Genomic DNA, 12089 nt, shown 5'->3' with positions numbered 1-12089 from the left:
ACAATGGATCTCATGGGGAGACAAAGTGAGCTATTCAGCTACATGCTGTCAATACTACAATAATGATTTAAAGGAAATTGTACGCTAATCATATAAGAATAAGAAACAAGAGCTAATGGTGTGTGCTAAATTCTGTAGTAAAATAAGGATTAAATGAAAGGGAACTGCTGGGAGAACCAGGTAAACCAATAAAACACAGAAATCCACAAGGACTGTCCAATTTCCGAACATTAATAGATATATAAAAATCTCAGCCTATATAGATATTACATTTATGGAATGACATAAATAAATACAAGCGAGATAACAAAAACTTGATTACATATCTTGATATATGACAATATGCTATAAAAGTAAGCCTGCAAGAGTATTAGTAACAAGCAAGTCCCAATAGTAACGCGGAACCTTAAGAAAATATAAATACACTAAATTAATTGCACGCTGGCGAAAGGTTGACTGAAGCACTATTAACAATATATCAGAAACCCAATAAGATTTCACTTCATAGGCCAGAATAAAAACCTCACAATTAGTCATAGATGATAAATCTGTAATCACAAATGACGATATGTTCACCAACATTGTTTGATAATTAGCGAGGTCCCATTTGTTGTATCAGAAACTTTTGAAAGTCACAAAGGTGCAGGGAAATCTTTAGGCATTCACTCAGCAATCTTTCACAGAATACAGCTCTATGCAGTCCCTCTGCTAATAAAAAATCAGCCAATAGGCAACAACATAACTGCAAGAAAGATCCCTGTGATGTATCATGCAGACAGACGGACAGACAATTATAACTGTAAATGTATTGTTCATAGCATAGTATCAATATTAAAACATTAAAATACTAGAGCTTAAATATCTTGTCTGCTTCTTTGAAACCCTTATATACGGTGGCTATCAAACCACAAAACTGTAAGAATATATTATGTCAGAGAATAATATCCATATTATCCTTGTACATATGTAAAAGCATTGCAAATGTCTGTAAACATTCTTAATGTTTTCGCAAATATATTATATTTATTATATATAGTGATTTTTTTTTAGAGTAATAATATGTAACAATACTGTACTGTATATCATTAGTAAGACAAGGGGAGACATATGATGAGATCAAGGGGTCTATTTACTAAGCAGTGTTAGGAGACAAAGTGAAAGGAGATAAGGTACCAGCCAATCAGCTCCCAACTGTCATTTTTCAAACACAGCCTGTGACATGGCAGTTAGGAGCTGATTGGCTGGTACTTTATCTCATTTCACTTAAATGTCTCCTAACACTGCTTAGTAAATAGGTCCCCAACTGTTAAATTAGATAAATGATCACACTTTTTTTTTTATAATTATTTGTGTTATAATAATTAAGAAGGAGATAGCGTGATAATATTTATATTGTAAGACATGGTGAATCAATGGCAGCCAATCTGCATGGAAGATTAGAAGACATTCATCACTGCACAAGAAAACATACCGCACATGAACAAGCTTCTATATCACTGGAAGGATAAATTATATTATTTATGTCACAAATGAACTGATACTGTACCTGGACTTCATCTAAAAGTGTTCTGGCTTGCTGCAGTGAGATTGGAATACTTCCCAGCCCGGTCACTGGCTGATAGGACATTTCCACCAGCCACTTCCGCAGTTTTTCTGCCATCTCCCTGTAACGCTGCCACTGATGTATCTGGCTATCAATTATTCCTTTTCTCTGTTGAGCCCGACGGATCACTCCTTGCCATTGGTTACTCAAAAGGGCTAGTTTAAGGTTGAATTCATCCCTAATAAATCAAGGTAAGATCATTAGAAAGAAACCATTGGAGACGCACTGACAATGCTGAGAAGCTGTCGGGTGAAATCAACTCAAACACATGTTGTAGGAGATGTACTATATATTGACCTGCTGTATGCATTGATGTTGAATTAAAACAAAGTATAAAAGTATTTTAAATAATTATTTTTTATTTTCTTTTAAGTAACAGAAATTTAATAAAGTATAAAAGTATTTTTCTAGAGTATAAAAGTCAGTCTCTCTGAATTTGCCACTTAAACAGTCTAGGACTTTTGGCTTGATGTATCAAGCAGTGATAAGCATGGAGAAGGGGATTAGTGGAGAAGTTGTCCATAGCAATCAATCAGCATCTACCTATTATTTTATAGAATGTACTTGATTAATGCTTCCTCAAAGCTGATTAGTTGCTATGGGCAACTTCTCCACTTCTCTACTCTTATCACTGCTTGATACATCAAGCCCATGTATTATTTAATGTACATACAATGACTTAATGTTATAAACTTAATGGAAATTCTATAACATACAATAATATTGTAATCATCCTGTACCTATCATCCACTTGGCCTTGCTCAAGAAGCCTCTGCCCATCGATGATTATTGAGTGTAGAATCTGTTGGCGACTAAACATTTCTGCTTGAAATAACTGAGAATTGAAAATATGAATTAATTAATTAATGCACAGTTGTTAACAAAAGAGCAAAATCACATACTAGCTTATCCTAAAGGCAATGAGAGACCAGAGAACACAATGCAAGAAAGGCTTAAGAGAATACATAAAGCAATAGTTACAGGCTAGGATGGTGGCATTTCTCTATCTTGCATCAATCTTAAACAGGGAAGGGAGTAAAGGGAAGTGCAAATGCTTGAGCCTGAATCTTTGACTTGCAATATCCAACATAACAACCACTCACTACTGAATGCTGAAGTCCCATACTGGGGTAGAACAGTTATGTCACAGCATAAAGATGCATACTAGAAAGTCAGGATTAGAGTGAACATTTATACTTTGGGTCCTGACCGGGAGAGTGGCTAAACCAGGTTGGGTGTGTTGTAGTCATAGCCACTATGATGTAGTTTCACCCACAGCATGCTACTGCCGTATCCCAATCCTGATCCCAAGCTCTTGGTAAGTGTGACTAAGCTATTCTTTAAGATTTGAGGGTTTAACAAGAAAGCAAAATTGTATCCTATGTACAGCTAATGGTTGCCTCAGCAGAGCCTGCAGAGTTATTCTACTACTAGTACCCAAGTGAACAGGATTATCTTCTACCCTAATATATATATTAATACCTGCTTGCACTTTGGTACTGAGCTGATGCAACTCAGCACACTATAGCGGTGATTTATCAACTCTTATAAATAAAACAAGTGGCCCATAGCAACCAATTAGCTTTAACTATAATTTATAAAGCATATAGTATAAAAATAAGAGTTATGGTATAACATACCTTTGTTAATTCCCATAGGAATTACCTTGGGGTATGTGGTTGGAGTGATCCAGGCACCAAACAGTTACAAATTTAGCTCCCAGGATGCATTGGGTCCTCCTCCATATATACCCTGCCCCTGGCTACCAGCATTCAGTTTGTTACCAAGCCCAAGGCAGGAGAAGGAAAGAGGAGAAGGAAGGACAATTGTACCTCAGAAACATCATTGAAATACAAAAGAAAAAGATTACCCAAAAACACCAGGTGCGTTAGGATGGGTGTACTGTGGACACTATGGACCTTAAAGAAAAAGTGTTAACAAAGGTATGTTATACCATAAAGCTTATTTTCTTCTTTGGGGTCCATAGGGTCCACAGGGATTACCTTGGGGTGTCCCAAAGTAGTTCCCTCAAGGGTGGGGACGCTCCTGTTTAATAGAAAGGAGAATCCGACGTCCAAAGGAAGCATCCTGAGAGGCAAATGTATCAAATGCGTAAAAATTTGAGAAAAATGTGGACGGAAGACCACGTGGCTGCTTTGCACAATTGTTCAGCAGAGGCGCCACGACGAAACGCCCACGATGGTGCCACGGATCAAGTAGAATGTGCTGTCACTGTGTTTGGAACAGAGAGATCAGCTTGTGTGTAAGCTTGAGAAATCGTCATATGAAGCCACCTAGCCAGAGTCTGTTTGTTAGCTGGCCAGTCTCGCTTATGACAGCCATACAACACAAAAATAGAATCCAATTTCCTAATGGAGTTAGTGCGATCCACGTAGATACGTAGGGTGCGTACAACATCCAGAGAAGCTTCACCTACAGAGAGGCCTGAAGACTGGAAGGCTAGAACTACAATTTCTTCATTTACATGAAAGCGGGATACAACCTTAGGAAGGTAACCCGCTCTGGTACGAAGAACAGCTCTATCCTTATGAAATATCAAAAAGGGGGAGCAACAAGAAAGGGCTGCCAAATCAGAGACCCTGCAGGCACAAGATAGCAAGAAGAAAAACAGTCTTCGCTGTCAACCACCTAAGGTCTACTGATTTCAGGGGTTCGAATGGGGGAGCCTGTAGAGCCCTGTCAACCAAAGACAAATCCCACAGAGCTACTGGAGGGACAAAGGGAGGCTGAACCTCAGAACACCCTGAAAAAATTTCCTAACATCAGGCAGTGTGGCGATCTTTCGCTGAAACCAAACTGAGAGTGCAGATGCCTGAACCCTCAGGGTGGCCAGGCGGGGGCCCCGTCTAACCCAGCCTGGAGAAAAGCAAGCACTCAGGAGACCCTAAAAACTTCAGGATCATATTTTCTATGCTTACACCATTGAAAGTACAAGTGATGCGGGCAGAGGAAGGCTTCTGTGCCCTAAGCATCGTCTGAATTACAGAATTAGTATAACCCTTGGCTCTTAAGATGGAAGATTCAAGAGCCACGCCGTCAAAGACAGGCGGGGAAGGTCCAGATGCAGGCAGGGACCGTGTTAACAGATCCGGCCTTAGAAGTAGAGGCCATGGAGTGTCTATGAAGAGACTCTGAAGGTCGGTGAACCAATGGTGTCTGGGCCAAGCAGGGGCTATCAGTATTACTGTTCCGCCCTCCTGCTTGATTTTTCTGATGACCCTTGGGAGAAGGGAGAACTGAGGAAAGAGATACGCTAGCCTGAAGTTCTACTTCACTGCTAGAGCGTCCACAAAATCAGCTGAGGGATACCTGGCTCTGGACCCATACCTGGGAACCCTGAGGCCATGAGGTCTACCTGTTAATCCCCATCTGTCCACAAGGCTCTGAAATACATCTGGATGAAGAGCACACTCCCCGGCATGTATATCATGCGGACTTAGGAAATCCGGTTCCCAGTTGAGAACTCCTGGTATGAATACTGCCGAGATTGCTGGAAGATGACATTCTGCCCATACCAGAATGTTTGTCACTTCCGCCATTGGCTGCCCGACTTTGCCAGACACTTGCCAGACTCTGATGGTTGAGGTAGGCTACTGCAGTGGCCTTGTCGGACTGTACTTGGAAAGGCCTGCCCTTCAGTGTATCCTGTGCCTGAACAAGTGCTCTGAATACTGCACACAGTTCCAGGATGTTTATAGACAGGAGCCCCTCCTTGGTCTTCCATCTTCCCTGAAATGTGTGCCGACCTGTCACTGCGCCCCATCCACGGAGGCTGGCATCGGTAGTGAGAAGCACCCAATCTAGAATCCAGAAGGGGCAACCCTTGTTCAGATGAAACGTCTGCAACCACCATTAGAGGGACAGCCGAACCTCTGGAGAAAGACGGATCGTTTGTGACCTTATGAACTGGTACTCCCCGTTTCACCGGGAGAAGATCAGCTGTTGCAGTGGTCTAAAGTGGAACTGAGCATATTCCACCATGTCGAATGTGGACACCATGGACCCCAGTGGACAGATACTGACTGATTGTGGAGAAATCTGTGAATCCGCAATTGAAGGGCCACAATCTGGTCTTCTGGCAGAAATATCCTTTGTGCCAGATAATCCAGGCGTGCACCTAAATGCACCATCTGTTGCACTGGAAAAAGCGATGACTTTTTCCAATTTATGATCTAGCCGTGTCAGTGTAGACAGTCAATCGTCAGAGTGAGATGATGCTGCAATACCTGTGGAGATTGTGCCAATATCAAGAGTTCGTCCAAATATGGCAGTATCCTCACTCCCTGACGCCTGAGGTAGGCCGTCATTACTGCGATTATCTTGGTAAACACCCGCAGAGCTGTTGACAAACCAAAAGGCAGCGCCTAAAATTGGAAATGTTTCTGCAGAACCGCAAACCACAGAAACCTTTGGTGGAAAGGTGTAATTGGCACATGCAGATATGCGTCCTGAATGTCCAAAAACACCATAAAATCCCCTGGTTCCATTGCCAAAACAATTGACTGAAGGGTTTCCATACGGAACTTGAGCAACCGGACAAATGTGTTGAGACCTTTCATATTCATAATAGGCCGGTGGGACCCATTAGTTTTTGGATCAAAAATAGGTTGGCATAATAATTGCTTGTTGATCCACCAGAACCAGGATTATTACCCCTGAATCCAGCAGGGAGCAAATGGCCTGCTGGAGGGCCAAGGCCTGTGCAGACTCCGCGGGAGGAGTTGTGCAGAAAAACCTTTGCGGGGGACTTCTCCTGAAAGTAAGGGTGTACCCTCGAGAGACCACCTCCCGAACCCAGGCATCTGTTGTTGTGAGATGCCATATACCCGAAAACTGAAGAAGTCGGCCTCCCACCATGGGTTTATCGTCTGACTTGGAAGCCGGACATCTGTTTGCCCATGATCTCTTATTTTGCAGTCTCTTACAAGAACTGGTTATAGAGGAAGACTGACCTTACGCTTTTCCTTGTGGCCGAAAGGCTCAAAAGGACGACTGCCTAGGTCTAGGGGTAGTCATTGAAGGAAGACCAGCCGCCTTGGAGGCTGCCAGTGAAGCTATATTTTATCCAATTCTGTGCCAAACAGAATGCCTCCTGTAAACGGCAGGGATTCCAAAGCCTTGTTAGATCCTGCATCTGCTTTCCAGTCCCTTAACCATAGGGCTCTGTGAGCAACAACTGAGGCAGCTGACACCTTAGAAGTCAGAATACCAGTGTCTAATGCCACCTCTCCCAGGTAGAAGGCTGCCTCCTTGATATAAGAGATAATTGTCATTTATCTGGAATCCTCTTGAAGTGTTTTCCAGTGCTTCTGTCCATTCTTCAATGGCCTTAGATATCCATGCCGTGGCCATTGTCGGGCGGGTAACAGCCACCGACAGAGAAAAAAACGCCTTGAGACAGGCTTCAAGTCTTCTATCTGTGGAATCCTTAAGGGAGGATGCAGATGGAATAGGAAATGTGTCGCTCCTGACCAGATGTGCCACCTGAGCATCTATCGTCGGCGGAAATTCCCAGCTAGCGCATTCGTCAGGTGGGAGGGGGTATAAAGCTGTAACCTTTTTTGTAACATGGAATCGTCTATCTGGAGAACTCCATGCTTCCCCCATAAGTTCAGAGACATGCTCAAATTTAGGAAACTCAGCCTTAACAACCTTCTGGCATTTGAACACTGGAGCCTTCCTAGGCTCTGGCTCTTCACTATCTATGTTTAAAACAGCTTTGACCGCCCTAATCAAGGAGGGAACATCTGCTGTTGGAAAATGGTCCTCCTCTCCTGAGAGGAGTCCTGTATCTCCTCATACTCATCTGAAGATGCTTCAGAGTCTGCAGGCTGCACGAAGTGATAGGAGGAAGCCGACTGCCTTCTGGTTTTAGGCCGTACCGGCCTGGCTGATTGCAGCATTTGCTGAAATGCAGCAGGGGACAGAGCCATACTCTGACTTGAGTGGGCATAAACATCCATACAAGACGGATGCATGGGAGGAATAAACATAGTAGGTTGTAGCTGCTGAGGGTACCCCTTATTAGGGGCTGGCATATGAGCAGATAAACGGTTTACAACTTGCGCCATGATCTGGGAAAAAGAAACCCAAGGGGGTTCCTGCACAGGAGCTGGTAGGTTGGACTGATGTGGTGACTCCTTGTAACAGTGACCACCTAATCCATTCTGTATGAGATCCTGAGGGGATAAACCCGCCTGATAGGCCTTACATGAAACCAGCACAGGGGCTTTCGCCTCCTGCTTCTCGTTTTCTTTGGACATAACAATACACACAATGTTATGCAAAACAAAATAAGCAATGTGACAGTGCTCACCCCCAAAATAACCCACACACCTGTAGCAGAGGGTTATGAGGAGAAATAGCAGTGATAGTTTTGACTGACGGTAATTCAGGAAAAACAAGGCAGTATAACACACTGCAAACTTACGCAAGTCACATACAATGTAAAAAATTTATATATATATATATATATATATTTATTAGCTCTTAGTCAACAACGAACAGCACAAAAGCCAAGTGGGATGTCAAGCTCTGTATAACCTGGCCACCTAAGGAGAGGTATATAGGGAGACTGAGCAAACCTCCTGAGATCGCAGCCACCGAGAGCACCTGAGAGTGGTCTCTAGCCATCTCATATACAGGGAGGCAGGGAGCAGCAACCCGGACGCGGGAAACCTTGTCTCTGGATCAGTGTCTGGGTTGGGGGAGAGGCCGCCTGGGAGAGCCTACCTCCCCTAGGCTGTATGGATCCACCGGGCGCACTGGCTATACATGGCCGCCGCCTTTTATCCCCGGCTGCCAGAATTTCATGCCCTGGTGGTCCAGTGGGGGAAATAGTCTACCCTGGTTCCTCACTACAGTGGCCCCTGGCAGGTCTCCACTGCCGGAGGTATGGACTGCCACATGGTTCCCTGCTGTCAGCGGCCAGCAGGGAACCACCTTACCTGCATCCCTGATATCTCCGGCTGCAGCCCTGCGCCCAGCGCTCACTCCGCTGATGCCCACCGAAGTCACCAGTTCCCTCACTGGTATTGCGGCGCTGATGGGGGTCCATCCAGAAGCCTAGTGCTGCTTACTCATAGGCAAACAAAAAAAAATGTTTGCTCGGGACTGCTGTTGATAAGGTGCACTCCTGTGCACCAAACAAAAAAACTGAATGCCTGTACTCAGGGGCGGGGTATATTATGGAGGACCCAGTGCATCCTGGGAGCTACAGCTTGTAACTGTTTGGTGCCTGGATCACTCCAACCACATACCCCAAGGTAATTCCTTTGAACCCTATGGAACCCGAAGAAGAAATTACAGCTATAAGCTGAGGGTTTAATACATCACCCTAAGTGAAGTACAGTATAGGTAGACGTGTGCATTATAATCCACATCATTATAGGTTTACTGAAATTGGTCATCATATCATTTTCAATTCTCCTATACTATAAATATTATGATTTAAAACAAGAATTGGATTCAGTATACAAAGTAACCTGAATTGTACATTACAGGTGGCCAATACTGAAAACAAAGTTACATCACTTTCTACAGAAAAATCTTTAAAACAGGACTATCCTTGGAAATTAGGGACAGATAGTGGCTATGGATTACTGGTTCACTAACTTCTGGTCTCCAGGCTTTAGATCTACAATAAAAATATGAGATATTGTAAGAACTTACCCTTGTTATCTCTATTTCTACGAAGTCCATAGGGTTCCACAGGATACCTTGGGGTATAGGTGATGACTTCAGTCTTCAGGCACCACAGAGTTAAAGTTTTCAGCCTCCCAGGATGCATCTGGGTCCCTCTCCTATACCCCGCCCCCGGGCCAAGGCATCTCAGTTACGTCACAAGCCATAGGCCGGAGGAGGAGAAGAAAGAGAGAGAAGAAAAAATCTGGACACTCACAAGAATCACATTCTCACCATAGGGAGACGGAAAAACCGGTGACCAGAATAAAGCCCATCTGCAGTACAGGTGCGACAGGGCGGGAGTCCTGTGGAACCCTATGGACTTCGTAGAAATAGAGATAACAAGGGTAAGTTCTTACCATATCTCATATTTTCTACTTCAGGGTCCATAGGGTATCCACAGGATACCTTGGGGATGTCCCAAAGCAGTATCCTTTAAGGGTGGGGACGCTCCTGTGCTGAGAGGAGAATCCGCCGTCGAAGGAAGCATCCTGAGAGGCAAAGGTGTCAAAAGCATAATACCTCACAAAGTATGGACAGAAGACTACGTAGCAGCCTTGCAGATCTGAACTGCAGAGGCACCACGTCTAGCTGCCCACGAAGGACCCACAGACCTAGTGGAATGAGCCCTCACCAAGGAGGGAACTGGAAGACCTTCATGAAGATAAGCTTCTGAAATTGCCATACGAATCCAGCCTGCCAAAGTCTACTTTGAAGCAGGCCAACCCTTTTTACGGAATCCATAGAGGACAAACAAGGCGTCCGACTTCCTTAAAGAAGAAGTGCGGTCAACATAAATTCTCAATGCCCGCACAACATCCCAAGTGGCGTCATCCACTGAAAGTCCAGGTGAATTGAAAGCCGGCACAACAATTTCTTCATTGATGTGAAAACTGGATACAACTTCGGGAAGGAATCCCGGACGAGTGCGAAGCACCGCCCTATTCCTATGAAAAATCAGAAAAGGGGGTCTACAAGAGAGAACCCCTAAATCCGAAACCCTTCTGGCCGAGGCAATGGCCAGAAGGAATATGGTTTTAGCTGTAAGCCATTTAAAGTCCACTGAGTCCAGTGGTTCAAACGGCGGTCCCTGGAGAACTCTCAGGACCACAGCCCAATTCCAAAGCGCCACCGGTGGAACAAAAGGTGGCTGAATGCGAAGAACACCTCGCATAAAGGTGTGCACATCAGAGAGCGCAGCAATCCTACGATGAAACCAGACTGACAGGGCAGACACCTGCACTTTCAGAGAAGCCAGGCGAAGCCCATGATCCAGTCCAGCCTGTAGGAAAGCCAACACCCTAGATAGGCGGAACTCCCTAAGGGAATACCCTCTAGGTCTACACCACCAGAAGAAAGTATGCCACACATGATGGTAGATTCTTGCCGAGGAAGGTTTACGAGCTCTTAGTATGGTTTGCACCACGGAGCCAGAAAAACCCTCTGGACCCTAGCATGACCGTTTCAACAGAGTCAGGTCCGGGTGAAGACAAGGACCCTGTGACAGCAGATTTGGTCGTAATGGTAACCTCAGAGGAACGTCTACTGACAGATTCTGGAGGTCGGAGAACCAGTGCCATCTGGGCCACTCGGGAGCTATCAACAGTAGCGTACCTCCTTCTTGATTTGAATTTCCGTATTACCCGCGGAAGAAGGGAAAACGGAGGGAAAAGGTAGGCAAACTGGAACGTCTACTGGACGGACAGGGCATACACCAGAGACGCCTTTTCGTCTCTTGTTCAAGACCCGTACACCGGCAACTTGTTGTTGTGCCGGGACGCCATGAGGTCTATCTCTGGAAGACCCCACTTGTCCACCAGACTCTGAAAGACGTCCTGGTGTAACGACCACTCTCCCGGATGCACGTCCTGCCTGCTGAGAAAATCCGCTTCCCAGTTGAGGACTCCCGGGATGAACACTGCTGATAATGCTGGGAGATTGCGCTCCGCCCAGACCAGAATACGGAACACTTCTGCGAGTGCTGCCCGACTTTGGGTTCCTCCTTGCTGGTTTAAATAGGCCACCGTGGTTGCGTTGTCCGACGGGACCTGCACAGGGTGACCCTGGAGAATCGGCTGTGCCAGCTGGAGAGCTCGACACCGCATGGAGCTCCAAAATGTTTATTGGAAGCTCCGCTTCCGCCCGAGTCCACCTGCCCTGAAACAAGTGTGGACCCGTGACAGCTCCCCAGCCCCGGAAACTGGCGTCCGTTGTTAACAGGACCCAGTTCGCCACCCAGAACGGGCGACCCTTGTTGAGGTGGGTCGTCTGCAAACACCAGGTTAGAGACAGGCGAACGTCCGGAGTGAGCCCCATCGTCTGGGACTTGAGACACTGAGGCAATCCATTCCATCTGGACCGGATCAATAGCAGCAGAGGTCTGGAGTGAAATTGGGCGTACTCCACCATGTCGAATACCAACACCATTGAGCCCAATAACCTCATTGCCGAGTGTATCGACACTCGACGACACTGCAGACAACTGCGCACCCTCAACTACAAAGCAATCTTTTCCTCCGTCACAAAGATCCACTGCTGCCTGGAGTCCAATAAGGCCCCGAGGTGCGGTCAGTGACATCCTTCAAGGATGACATCGAAGGCATAGGCAACGTGGCACTTTTGACTAGGCATGTGACATGTGAATCCACTTGCGTAGGGGATTCCCACTTAGAAAAATAATTGACCGCAAACGGATAAGCCACGGCTAAGCGCCTCTGGGGCTGAAACCGTTTACCTGGATTTTTCGACGCCTCCTCTAAATGATCCACTAATTGATCAGAAA

The 12089-nt window shown here is 45.4% G+C and overlaps 1 protein-coding gene across 1 annotated transcript in view; it reads right to left on the bottom strand.

Annotated features, from left to right (window-relative positions):
• SYNE1 (spectrin repeat containing nuclear envelope protein 1) overlaps window positions 1-12089 on the bottom strand; it is a 546802-nt gene that overhangs the window by 89349 nt on the left and 445364 nt on the right. Inside the window, exons 123-124 of the mRNA XM_088474380.1 lie at window positions 2344-2438; window positions 1547-1781 (exon numbers count right to left, since the gene is read on the bottom strand). Coding sequence (XP_088330506.1) covers window positions 1547-1781; window positions 2344-2438 — 330 coding nt within the window. The remainder of the gene's footprint in view (window positions 1-1546; window positions 1782-2343; window positions 2439-12089) is intronic.

The sequence above is a fragment of the Taudactylus pleione genome, unplaced genomic scaffold (genome assembly GCF_031769625.1).
Source record: "Taudactylus pleione unplaced genomic scaffold, aTauple2 ptg000154l, whole genome shotgun sequence".
In the NCBI taxonomy this organism is placed as follows: Eukaryota; Metazoa; Chordata; class Amphibia; order Anura; family Myobatrachidae; genus Taudactylus; species Taudactylus pleione.
This window is presented reverse-complemented; position numbering and strand designations above follow the sequence as displayed.